General features: G+C 36.2%; 1 protein-coding gene and 1 long non-coding RNA gene across 2 annotated transcripts; one reads left to right on the top strand and one right to left on the bottom strand.

Moving 5' to 3' along the window:
• Positions 1 to 511: 511 nt before the first annotated feature.
• AGT (alanine:glyoxylate aminotransferase) lies at positions 512 to 4,699 on the bottom strand. The gene is made up of 6 exons (XM_086580779.1): positions 3,886 to 4,699; positions 2,751 to 2,968; positions 2,063 to 2,347; positions 1,403 to 1,769; positions 1,093 to 1,303; positions 512 to 832 (listed from the first exon to the last, which is right to left on the bottom strand). The coding sequence occupies exons 2-6, from the start codon at positions 2,953 to 2,955 to the stop codon at positions 695 to 697; spliced, it is 1,206 nt and encodes a 401-aa protein (XP_086436905.1). The 5' UTR covers positions 2,956 to 2,968; positions 3,886 to 4,699; the 3' UTR covers positions 512 to 694.
• On the top strand, positions 4,473 to 5,793 carry LOC147484334 (uncharacterized). Its single transcript, XR_015206254.1, has 3 exons — positions 4,473 to 4,560; positions 5,521 to 5,595; positions 5,668 to 5,793. It is a non-coding gene; the product is annotated as an uncharacterized LOC147484334 (long non-coding RNA).
• Positions 5,794 to 14,011: the final 8,218 nt, after the last annotated feature.

The raw sequence follows: 14,011 nt of genomic DNA, 5'->3' as shown, positions 1-14,011 counted from the left end.
ATTTCCCTATAACCCTAACAGTTATTGTTGACTTGTTGTCCATTGTCCACAAAAAAAAAAAAAGGTCCGGGGGGGGGGGCGCATGAACCTGTTCAAATTGGTAATTACACATTTACACCAACTGAAGTTTAAGTTTTAAATACTGAACTGAATGATCTTTTGAATAGGTAAAGTTTTAAACCAACCTGAGCTGATTCTAAGCTTTACTAACTAATCTTCCATGGCTCGTATAGGCATGAGGACTCTTTAGGCGAGTTGGTCATAGTGCAACATTACCTTGTAAGGGAACATGTTGGTTCGTTTCAGACGGGCGTAAATTACTGAATCAGATGCCCTTTTCCAACAGGTAAAAGTAAATTACTTTGTTGCACACTTGCACCATACCAATGAATTTTCTTCAAGTCTCCCTGTAGTCAAAACTCAAAACCAACTAGTTCTAAACTTCTAACTGATTTACTGTCCAACTTGATGTCATGAAAGATTATGTTCTCCTAAAAAAAGCAACGGAATCTGTTGTGAACACCAAGAGTTGATATGAGAAGAAGGTCTAAATACAGGGATATGCATGAAGCAGTTTGAGTTCGGAGTATTTAAGCTTCACACACAAGAGTGCAAAGAAAGAGGAGATTATACTTTTTACACAAGTGTTCAAAGCAAATGAAGAGAAGAAGAATTTTAGTTACATAGACCAATTCTAGATCCTCGACGGGATCATAGGAACGTTGTTCTGCAGGTATGCGCAAGCTGCCGCGACACCACTTCCCAGCTTAACAGGGTATCCTACATCCTTGAGTATCATTTCCACACCAGCCAGGCAACCCAACAGTTGCAGCTGCAGAAACAGGCAAAGCAAAACATTCCTTGATCAAACAAAGTGTGAAGCAAGCTCCATTTCACAATTAGTAAGTGTGTGATAGAAGTGAAAATGATAGAAAAGCCTATGGAAATAAACGGCTTCAGCTCAATGAGAGTTTCAAATTGAACATAGATTGGGTTTAATCACATAGATTAGGATCCAATTCAGTAGCAAATTCTGTATTTAGAAGTTCAACTTAATTTTAAGGAGTAGAAGATGAGAACAATATCCCATACCTCATTGACGTTGCCAAGATGCCCTATTCTGAACACCCTTCCTGCTACTTTATTTAATCCCAGACCCAAGCTTAAATTGTACCTCTTCCATCCCCTTCTAACAATTTCTGAACTATCAATGTAAGGTGGAACAACCACTGCAGTGACGGTGTTACTCACCCATTCCTCCTTTTGTGTACAATTTTTTAATCCCCATGCCTCAACAGCAAGCCTGCATGCCATAGTTCTATTAATATACCATCACTTGTAAAGAAAAAATGAAAAAAAGAAAGTAGCACAAGCTAATCTATGAGAGACTTTTGGTCATGACCTTGTTGCTTTGCCTAAACGACTGTGCCTTGCAATCACATTATCAAGTCCTTCCTCGAATAAGAGATCAAGAGCTGCTCTCAGTCCATAAAGAAGTTGAATGGAAGGAGTGTATGGCCAATATGTTCCCATCTTATAGAACTTCAAGTAGTCATTCCAGTCAAAGAAAACTCTTACTGATTTGGCAGTCTTGGTTGCTTCTAGTGCTTTGGGGCTAGCACACACAATCCCCATTCCAGTAGGAAGAGAAAGAGCCTTTTGAGAGCCTGTTAAAGCTACATCAATTCCCCATTCGTCCATACGGAAATCAAGAGCACATATTGAGGACACTCCATCAACAAGAAACAATGCTGGATGTCTGTAGTGATCTGTAAAATCAAGAGCACAAATTGCAACATGATAAGTCTTCTTTGATAAATTTCAATATATGGCGAAGGTTTGAAGGAAGATTAGACAGTCTCAAAATATGCCTTATTTTCATGATAAGAAATAGAGACTAGATGTAGACTAATTCGAAAGGTTACACTGCAGAGAAATGTAGGTAAGTAAGCATTTTGTCCCAACTTATTTACCAGAATTGAAGGCCAACTATCTCAGGGGAGAAAATACTTTGGTCAATCACAAAATTTTCCTAGTATTGGTGAATTTATTTTTCGCTTACCAAGTATGTCCCTTACAGCAGCCAAATTATTGGTAACTCCAGTAGCTGTTTCATTGTGAACAATGCAAACAGCCTTGATGGTATGTGTTGTGTCTGCTGCTAATTTTGATGCCAGAATATCAAGATTAGCACCTTGGCCCCAGTCACTCTCCACAACATCAACATCGAATTTGAGGCGTTGCTGTTGATCAATCCAAAGAAGACTGAATTGCCCAATCAGAAATGATATAGTCCGATCACCAGGAGATAAGGTGTTTGTAAGTGCACTTTCCCATGCACCAGTACCTACACAGAACATAGACGTAAACTCAAACAACGACAGACACTTCAACAAAAGTCCAGTCACATGCAAATGCAAAAATCCCTTTCGCTTAAAGTCTCAAACTGAGTGGCACTCAACAAACCTCAATTGCAGGGAATTCATTGTTTGCCACTCTTATTTTTGTCACGTGCAGGGGCGGCTTCTGGGTTCGGTACCATTGAGCTTGAGAATTGGTTTGGCTTTGGAGCTTCCATGTACGGTACATGATGTACCCACAAGCCCACAACTGGAAAGTTATTTTATTTTTCTTACATAAGCCACTTTAGCTTCTTTGTGAAACCTTGAGATTATGCAAGGTACTAGTATAAAAATATATGCATTGCTAGCTGCCTAGCTGAATTCACAAAGTAAGAATTGAAATGATACCTGTGGTAGGGATCAGAAATGGTGTTCCGCTTGTCGTCTTAAAAATTTTCTTCACATCTTCAAGTAGGGTCTTTGTCATGGCTGGAATAGCAGGGGAGCGGTAATCTTCATTGTTTCTGTTCATTGCACGAATGACAGGTTCCGGGATATTAACAGGTCCTGGAACAAAAAGATGGTGCCTTCCAGGTGCATAGAAGTTGTCCATCTTCTCCTAAAACCTTGACAATGTCATAAACTCATAATTAGCTGAATTCAAGGAGTCTGATATTGCTTGGCATAAGATTTTACTATGAATCATACAATAAAGTAACCAATTGTAAATTAGTGTCGCGGCTCAAAATTTCTTCTATATGTACTAGCTCATTTTCATCTATCTAATAAAACGATAGGGGTTACTGACTTATTGATCTAATGTTTTTACCACTATAGTAGTTGTCTTGAAATATGAAAATGTTGGATCTGATTATCAGAATGTCTGTTTGTGACACTAACAAAGTCACAAGGACATGTTTTCTATGTGGACAAATCAGTACTCCATAAATCCATAGTCCATAGTTCCATACTTCATTTCAATAAACTGACACTATCATTGGATTCATTCCACATGCTCTGCAGCGTCAGCCCAGGTAGATTTTTTTACCAGCAAAATTTAACCAAAGTACCCACACATAATACAACATTTAGTCATTTACAACTATGGTACTGGAAAATGGACATGTTCATATTTAAAGATTTTTCTGCCAATTTCAATAAACAAAATAAAATCACAGTTAAAATGTCAATTCTTTCACCGTGGTATATATATATTACACACTCAACACAGTAAGAAAATAGTTTGAAAACACCAATTAAATTGCCGGGCTGACAAAATTGAAGGTCTAGCCATAAATGGGCTGGGCCTTATATAAGCCACAAAATAATCAGACGGTGTCATGTTCACAAAGTACATATATATGATTAAAGTATCGTACGTAAGTAACATCAACACCTTGAATTCTTATCATGCAGAGAGAAGAAAAATAAATTTAACTCGACTAACCTTAATTTATAAAGTGAATTTAAGCTTTCAGACTAAACTCAAAAAAACAGAGAAACAAACTGATCAAAAATAAAATCATAATTCAGTAGAACTTACCTGTTTCTCTACCACCAAAACTAGTTCACTTCGATATCTTCAAAGTCAGCAGCCACTTCCACTCCAAGTTTAGTGGATAAACTATGTGCGAAAGAGAAAAGCCAAAGTGTAACGTTTTATAAGCCTATAGAGGCTTTGTTATTGAGTCGAAACACAATACGTTATGGCCCACATGAGGTCCACGTGGCAGATTAGATTATACGAGATGGAATCCTGTGGTTGATAACAAATAAGATCTAATATTTGTGGTATAAATATTGTATATAGTATTATTTTTTCATATGGCGTAACGGATTTGGAAGGATGAGAAGATAGGACTTAGAAGGAAACGAGAGGGATAACGTGATAATGGGTTGCCAACCACACCATTTCTTCTATGACCCAAGACCACACACGTAATAAACCGATTTTTATTGGTTTTGGACTTGTGGTAAATTTAATTCTGTTCCTAGACTCTCATGTAACTTTCATTTTGTTAGTCTATTAGACTATTAGTTTATGGTTTGATGGGCAACTCGAATGTATTCATTGAAAGATTTGATTATTTCTATTAGCCGACTGTATGACTGTATCTATACATCCAAACAGGCAGCGCCCAACTGTCCACCCATTCTGTGCATATGGATCAGAATATCAGAAGCTAGAATGGCTAGATGGTGTGAGATGACTTGAAAGGTACTGTGCGAAAATGTTTTGTTTTGTTTGTTGTAAGTTCAGGAAATGAGTGTTACAGATTTATACCCCAAAGACAAGGGTCAACACAGGTTGACTAAACAAGACTAAACGCAACGTGTAACTCAAACATAGTACAAAATATCGGGATATGGGTATTTATCAATATTCAATTTTTTTATATGTATCGTGAATATATCATTCTCTTAATTTGTGAATATTTTACATTGTTTTATATGCAAATATCGTGAATATTATAGATATTTTTTGATATATCACGATATATCTTTTGTATTTATTTGAAATATAATGATAAATATTAAATAAAATTGTTACCTATACAATATATCGCCAAATATTATCAAATATCACAATATATCTCAAAATATCATAAATATCATTGAAATATCGTCAATATTTACAGTCTCATATATCTCTACACGTATCGCAATATTTTTGTATCCATGCTAAAATCTCAATAAATATTGCATTACATATGGCGATATTTTATACTATGCCCTCAAATACAAAACTCTCGAAAATTTTAAATGAAGAAACATTTTACTTGGAGTTGTTTAAGAGAAAACCGAATGAGTGGAGATAAAGAAACGTTATCTACATTTTCTCACCATATATATATATTTCGAAATTCATTAGACGTTACGTGAATTACTCTATTTTTTCTTAGAAGTGTACAACTAATTCTAAAAAATTGGTCTTATAATTACTTAATTACTTTGGACATACGATTGAGGACCTCAAAGAGCATGCTAGTGTGGGAAAGGCATTTGGGGACTATTCCCACATGTATTTGGCATGAGTTCATACATGAGTTATTTGTTTCTATGAAGCAAATAACTGGAAGTTGTCTAGATTCATGAAATTGATATCAAACTTGAAACACATTTGGATGTCAAATTTGATTACGGAAAATGGCTGAAACTATAATTGACCAATTAACAGGTTCAGGATCGATGAAACGAGTGGAAACAACATTTGTGTGACAACCACACTAAACGTGCATAAAGGACTTCAACGGTAAGGTGCTCCTTTTTTTTTTTTTTTGGTGAACTGTAAGGTGTCTAAGGTATGTAGGATATGTTGTATCAGGTTCATTGGTGGTGTGGTATATATATATATAAGAACCTGGGCGGCTGGGCTGTTAGATGAAGAGGTATATAAGAATGAGCCACCCGAACATCACGCTATTGTCTCTCCTCGTGGTGTTGATTTCTCATCGAATATGGATTTACATAATTAATTTTCAAATTTGTCGAGAAATAGAAAATATTATTGTGGTCTTAGAGCATTTCCAATGCAAACAATAATTTATTACTTCCACATTGAACTATTTTCACTCGTAATTATGGGAGATAAGCACAAGTATTGTTTTTCTCCTATGCAAGGTGTTTATGGTAAGTTCTTTAGATTTTTAGGAACATTCAGTTCTAATCATAGTACATAGTATTGTGCCAAAGCAATATATCGGATGGGCCAATTTCCGATACTTTTGGTTTGTATAATTTCTAAAGGGGTGGGTTGGTAAAATGAGATTTGGAACCAATGAAATTATGATAATTTGACATGAATATCGATATATTTCGGAAAATACCAATTAGATATAGTTAGTGTTCTAAAAAACGTTAGGTGGTAGTTGGGCGGTGGGAGAGTGCCTAGGCCTTCTAGGCAGCTGGTAAATAATTTTTCCTAATATATATAGTAATACACATATACTACAAGAAATGAAGAAAATTATTTACCATAACTCAAAAAATAAACACAAACAAAAATAGATATTACAAAAATACGTAATAGTTGAGGAATATTGACTTCATATTAAAAATATACTCTTTGTTATAGTGACATATAATTTACATTAGACTTAAGTCTTTTAAACTCATTCAAATCTTAAGCCTACACGGGCTTTTATTTTTCGACATTTAATCATTCAAAAAAAAAAAAAAAAAAAACTTGACTGGACCACCTAGAGGCCGCCTAAACCCGCCTAATCGGTCCGCCTAGACCTGCCTAGTCGGTCCACCGATTTTTTAAACAACTAGGGCCTAGGCGAGTCGGTTGGGCACCATCTAGCGCCTAGAGACTGCCTAGGCGGGGCCGCCTAGACCGATTTTTAGAACAGTAGATATAGTATATTAAAAGCTTAAGTTGTCATAAAGGGCTAGCACTAGAGGAGAATAGTTAGTGATGGGCCTAGAAATGTATTGGGCTCCTGATTTTGAGTCCACTTCTTATTGAATATACGTAATCTTCCCCAATCGAAATAGCCTAATAGGTAAACTCCAATTTCAAAACCAATATAAAGTTTCTATGTTCCATCTCTATCTTATTTTACTCTACAGTTTTTTAGATCTAAGCTTTACTTTTAAATTCAATTGTTCAATGAGATCTCTTCTTCTTCTTCTTTCTTATTTCCATTTCGATTATCTCTTGAGGTTTTAAACAACAATTTTAGTAATAGTGTATTCAATTCAGCAATAAAATATTTTTTTCTTTGGTAAGAATGAATAGAATTCAATGGTATATTTGATAAATATCGCTATATTTCGGCAAAAATATAAAATTTCACAATATATGGGGATAAATATGTGGTAGGGTGAGTTCCCCATACCTGGAATATATAACTTAAATGTCGATGCCGGTTTCTTCAAAAAATGATATATATCGTGGCATTTTGGTACTATGTAAAGGTTTATATAAAGATGGTTTCAAACCACTTGAGTTTTCAGTGGTATTCCATGTTATATTTATAAAATGTATATGATAAATCTCTTCCCGATACTTGGAAATTATAAGATAAGAGTACATTACAAATAAGATTGAGAGATATTTCAGGAGAGAAGGTTATGGAGTTTCAGCTCCTATCTGTTCCTTGATATGAGGTGATTCGGTTAGGCTATCACTCCCCCTCAAGCTGATGGGGCGAGTACGCAACATAAGTTTGTGTGCTAACTGTTTAAAACGTGATGATGATAAGCCTTTTGTGAAAACATTTGCCACTTGGTCTATGGTGCTAATATAGCGAACATCAAGCTCTTTGCGAACCACTTTGTCTCGAACATAATAGTAATCAACTTCCGAGTGCTTCATCTTGGAGTGAAACACTGGATTGGAAGCTAAAGAAATGGAGCTGATATTGTCACACCAAATGAGAGGTGTTGACAAATGCACTCTTAAATCTCTAAACAAAGTGCGCAACCAAGAGATTTTGGCTGCTGTATATGCCAACTGTCGATACTTTGCCTCAGTGCTTGAACGAGATATAGTGCGGTGTTTCTTAGCACTCCAAGTAATGGGATTGTATCCAAGGTATATGCAGTAGCCTCCAGTGGAATGATGATCATCTGGATTACCAGCATAATCGCATCAAAATAAGCTTCTAGTTTCAAAGAACCAGGCCAGTATAGAAAAGGCCGTGATCATGTGTATGCTTTAAGTATCTCAGAATGCGCTTGACTACAGTCTAATGAGTTGTAGTTGGTTAGTGCATGAACTGGCAGACTTGATTCACAGCATACGAAATATCAGGACGTGTGATTGTGAAGTACTGAAGAGCACCAACTACACTTCTATATTCAGTAGCATCATGAAGACATTCCCCATCATATTTGCTTAATTTCTTACCAGTTTGGGTAGGAGAAGAGACTGGTTTGACATTAAGAAACTTTGTACACTATAGTAAATCAGTTGTGTACTTCGTCTGAGTTAAATATAATCCACCATATATCTCCATAAGTTGCTTTAATGTCAAGAAAGAAATTCAGTTGTCCCAAGTCCTTCATTGCAAATAGTTTGCCAAGTTGTTGAATAAACCTGGCTATATATGATGCATTGTTTCCTGTGATCAAAATATCGTCGACATAGATGAGTAGGATAATGAGTAGCTTCCCTTTCTGAAAAGTAAATAATGAATAGTCAACTTTCGATTCTTGAAAACCAAGATCCTCCAAGTAGTCAGAGAAGCGTTTAAACCAAACACGAGGTGCTTGCTTTAAACCAAATAAGGACTTGTGAAACTTGCACACATGGTTAGGAAAATTTGGATCAACGAAGCCTGCTAGTTGTCTCATATAAACCTTTTCATATAAAAAACCATGTAAGAAGGCATTCTGAACATCTAATTGGCGAATTAGGCAATTGTGGTGAACAACCAAAGAAATAACCGTACGAATTGTAGAATGTTTGACTACAGGACTAAATGTCTTGATGTAGTCGAAGCCTTCTTGTTGGTAAAAACCATTCGCTACAAGACGTGCCTTGTGTCTTTCAATTGAACCATTAGCCCTGCTCTTTATCTGAAACACCCACAAATTTGGTAAAATATTCATATTCGGATGAGCTGGAACCAAAGACCATGTCCCATTTTGTTGCAACGCATTAAATTCTACTCCCATATCATTCCTCCATTCTTGTTGCTTAACTGCTTGACTAAAACACCTTGGTTCAGATTCAATAACAGGTGCAACATGCAGTGCATATATACTTCTTGTTTGGCATAAAGACCCCATCTATGCCTCTTGTAACCATAGAATGTGATGGCTCAAGATTCAATCAGCGGCACGGTGCAGGTGCAGTTGTTTCAGTGGTAGCAGTTTCGGTGGTGGCAGGTTCATTAGGAGAGTCTGGTATGGTAGTTGTAGGAGGCAATGTAGGTGGTGACGAATTGAATGGTGGGGTACTATAGGAGGTATGGTACGGTTGGCATTATTTTGTGAAGGTAATGTAACCATCTCTACTAAAGGCACAAATAAGTCAAAAGTAAGTGTTGGGAGGGAAGGTTTTAGCATCTCTTCTTTGAAAGGAAATGAATGTTCATCAAATACAATATGACGAGAGAGGTAGACTCGACCAGTTGAAATATCAAGACACCGGTATCGCTGATGATTTAGTGAATAACCTAGAAAAACACATTTCTTAGACCGAAACTATAATTTGTTAGTGTTATAAGGAAGCAAATATGGAAAACATGCACACCCAAAAACTTTAAGAGATTCATATTTGGGATTTCTTTCAAACAATTTAGCATATGGACTTTGACGTTGCAAAACTTTAGTTGGAAGACGATTAATTAAGTACACAGCAGCATTGAAAACATCAACCCCAGGGCCAATATGTAACAGGCATTTGAGAATGAGCAAGAAGAGTAAGACCAGTTTCAACAATATGCCTATGTTTTCGTTCGGCTAGTCCATTTTGCTCTGGATGGCCTGGACAAGATGATCGAAAACTTATGCCATGGTTGGCTAAAAAATCTTGAAAAGAATGTTTGGTATACTCACCTCCTCCATCAGATTGGAAGGCTTTGATTTTGGTGGAGAAAAGATTTTCAACAAGCAATTTAAATTTCATAAAAATATTAAACACTTCATGTTTAAAATGCATAGGAAAAATCCATGAATACCATGAAAAATTGTCCACAAACAAAACATAGTATTTGGAACCTTTGATGGAGGCAATTGGAGAACACCAAACATCGGAATGAATTAACTCTAAAGGATTCTTAGCAACGGAATCAGATAATTGAAATGGTAACTTGACACTTTTTCCTAAAATATATGAATTACAAAAAGACACGGAGTTTGATCCTTGAATAGGCAAACTTTTATTGGAAACAAGATGCAAAAGTGTATTCAAAGCTGGATGACCAAGCCTAGAATGTCAAACTTCAGGCAAAGAACACGAACACCTAAAACGCAAAATGGACTAACTGTTTTGGTGGAGATTTGACTGTGGATGTTTAATTGATACAATCCATTTTTACTTTTTCCACGGAAAAGCGTCTTCCCCAACTCGAGATCCTTCACATAAAAACAATCGGAAGAAAAACAAAAATAGTTATTGTTACGTGTAAATTGATGAACGGATAAAAGATTAGTAGAGACATTAGGGCAATGAAGAATGTTGTTTAATTTAAATGAAGAAGAATTATGGGAAATCGGGATAAGCCAATATGTGTAATATCCAAACCCGCACCATTACCCCACAAAGAACTTGTTCTTTCCCTTGGTACTCATCATGAATAGCAAGATTAGCCAAATCTGTTGTGATGTGGTTTGAGGCCCCGGTATCGTAATCCATGTGGTTGGAGCACCATTACCAACGGTAGGAGGTAATGCTTGTCCAATTAATGGCTACCATATAGATCGACTTTCTCGAGTAGGTACTAGCTTCTTCATACGCTGATTCATGCGTTCATAGCAATCAATTGCGGTGTGCCTTGGTCTATTGTAGATCTAGCATATGGGAGTATCCCCATTAGCTATTGCGGGACCATTGTTGGCAAAGATTAAAGACATGTGCTAGTGAATGGCGACTAACGACCTCTCGAGAAAGTACTCTGTGAAAGCCTCGGCCCACGTTTTGTGTTAGGTGAAACTAAGGAGTATATAGTGTAGTTGGTGTAGTCTCTATAGCAAGAGTGTTTTGAGCTTTGAACCGCATTTCAAAGACCAAGAAGAAGAGCTACAAGATCGTCATAAGAAATCGGAGCGAGTGTCTCTTGCTTCAGCAGAGCTAACAATAGCTTCATAAGTAAGTCCAACATTGTTCATAATAATAGAAATAATATCATCATCGTCAACCGGTTTTCCAAAGAAGAGCAAGATTATCGGCAATGCGGTTAATTTTATCCACAAATTCAATAATGGAAAGACCGTCTCCTTTAGTGGTAAATAGCCATTTCATAAGTGCATAATGCGATTGTGAGACCGAGAAGCATACCTTTTCTCTAGTGAGACCCATGATTCATGTGAAGATTTTGAGCGAGCAACAGTCGGTAAAACTATTGGAGTCAACGAATTATTGATCTAGCCTAAAATCATTTGATATTTCTGCTGCCATTCAACATATGTAGGATCTTCCTCTATTGTTGGAACACCATTTTCTCCCAGTTTAAATTTCGACGGACACTTAGTGGTACCATCAGCAATACCCATGAAGTTTTTGCTCTTCAGAATAGGAGAAATCTGAGCCAACCATAATGGATAATTGGTTATGTGTAACGCCCGTATTTTTAAAATACATATTTAATTATTTATTAATTAATTTAATTATTTATTTAAAATTGATTTGATTGGATTCGGGGTACGTGGGCCTGATTTTTGGGCCCGAGTCTGTGTTGGGCTTGGGTTTCGAACCCAAGTATATAAACACATTGTTATGAAAAATAGGGTTTTAAGAATAAAAAAATATTAAAAATGGAGGCGGAGATGAAAGCTTGTTTGCTTTCGAGCGTTGGAGCACGACGACTCGGATTAGGAGAGATTCGTCGAGCTGTTACGTAAAGTGAGTAGTCTAAATTTTATTCTTTTTAAATCTGAATAGATTACCAACTGATTTTATTAGTTAATGGTTTAAGTTAGTTTATTTGGAACTATAAGATGAATATATATTAAGTTTCTTAAAGCCATGCATGATATAATGACGCCAAGATTTAGTTTTGAATGATGGGTTTCTTGAGTATGCGTAGATGTTTGATGGTAATAGTGTGGAAGTCTTGAATAGCTTGAAGTAACATATAGATAGCTATATAAATGTACGGGAAGTTTGGGTTTTTGTGTTACCGATGTTTGATGTTCAAGAGTCTTTTTGCTATATATATGGTTGCATGCGGTCTGTGAGTTATCAGTTGTTTTAATGAACTTCCCAAATTCTTAAATATGGTAGTAGGCGGTTAAGTTATCGACTTTGGAATTTGTATAATGTAAGGGTAGCTACAGACGCCAAGCTTCTTTTTATTTTCTGATTTCATGTGGTGATGAGTATATTTATTTAGTGCCAAACCACTTGTTTTAAATTGACTTAAAGTACTTTGGTTGTCAGAAGATGAGATTTTCAATTGTAATGGTGTGGATATAACTACTGATGGTCTACAGGACTTTGATTGGCTTGAAGTGCCTTAGATATATATATGAGAAGTTTTGCTTTTGTGCTACTGACGACATTTACTCTATAGTTTAATTTTCTACATGACTAAATTGCCTTGAAGGGTCTTAAATAAATGAGAAGTACATGTTGGAATGTGGATGGGGCTGTTGAAAGGTGGTGGAAGCCATTAATGGCGGTTCGAAATTATTCTAGATCTAGTTTTGAAGAAGATATATATTGATTGATTTGAGGGTTTCGGTTTTGTAAATATTGTGTGGTTTTTCATTCTCGTCATTTTCGATTTGGTTGGGACGAGTGGGGATTAGTGGTGGCTGGAGGTGGTCGATTTGGGCTGGTGGTGGAGGCTGTTGGAGAAGATGAACAGTAAACTTCGGGTTGGGCCTTGGGCCTTAGCAAGTTTAAATTGGTTGGGCCAAACCCCTTATTGTTTGGTTGGGCCGGATTTTAGTTAAGTTGTTAGGGGCCGGACCAAATTAGTTATGTTGGGCCAGTTCTATGTTTGTTTTGTTTGGGCCTTCTCCCATTTGTTCTTGGGCCGAAACCTATTAGTGGGTTGGGCCAGTTCCAGATAAAATTCTATGGGCCAGTTTCATCTCTTTTGTTTGGGGCCAGTCCATAGGACTTAATAGAGATCCAAATGGGTCTTTCAACATTGAGACTTTTGGGTTCTAAGGTTTGTGCTTGGCCAGTTGGGTCCGAACCATGACCTTAGCCATGAGCCCATGAACCATGACCTTTGCCTTAATTTATGAACCATGACTATGATCCTGAACCTGTCGAACATGGAAACGACAGTTTGACTTTGACCAGGACATGTTGACTTTGACCGTTGACTATGAAATGTTGACTTTTTTTTCCAGTTTTTCACACATTTGATTATATGGACAAATGTAGTAATAAAATATTATCGTAAATTGTATAACTTTGTTTGTCATTATCTACTTAAGATTTGACGTGAGTAGTGTGTAAAGCATATAAATATTGGGCTTTGATTGTGGACTTTTGACTGTTTTATTGTGCTACATTTTATGTTGTATATTGTATGGACAAATCAAATGCTAAAATGCTGTGGAAGCTTGTATAAATTTGGTTATCATTATCTAAGAAAGATTTGATATTGATGTTGTGTATTTTGACACGTGACGATATTGAGATGTTAGGAGACATTATATTCCTAATATGCTATAATAAAAATGTATGCGATACGTTTGAAGCAATGGTGACGTTATAGAATATGTTGGTATATATATATTAAATGCAATAGTTTTGGAGAAATAAATGTATAAACACTCCATTATTATATATGTGAGATGCTACTATGAGGTAGTATAGTATTGGTGAATATTTTCCCCGAGTGTGAAGTAGCTAATAATATATCAAGACGTGAAAGAATGAAAATAGTTATGAGATATAGTTGAGATATTTCTAAATATTGTGGCTTAGTACAATAAGGTATTTGACCTGCACGTGATATAGTGGAATTTTTATGAGTCATTAATGTATGACACTTGAATAAACTACGTAACGAAAATCCTAGAACCCAGCTACC

This window comes from Coptis chinensis, chromosome 8, assembly GCF_015680905.1.
Source record: "Coptis chinensis isolate HL-2020 chromosome 8, ASM1568090v1, whole genome shotgun sequence".
Lineage (NCBI taxonomy): Eukaryota > Viridiplantae > Streptophyta > Magnoliopsida > Ranunculales > Ranunculaceae > Coptis > Coptis chinensis.
Note: the sequence above shows the minus strand (reverse complement) of the source record. Positions and strands in the feature narration are given on the sequence as shown.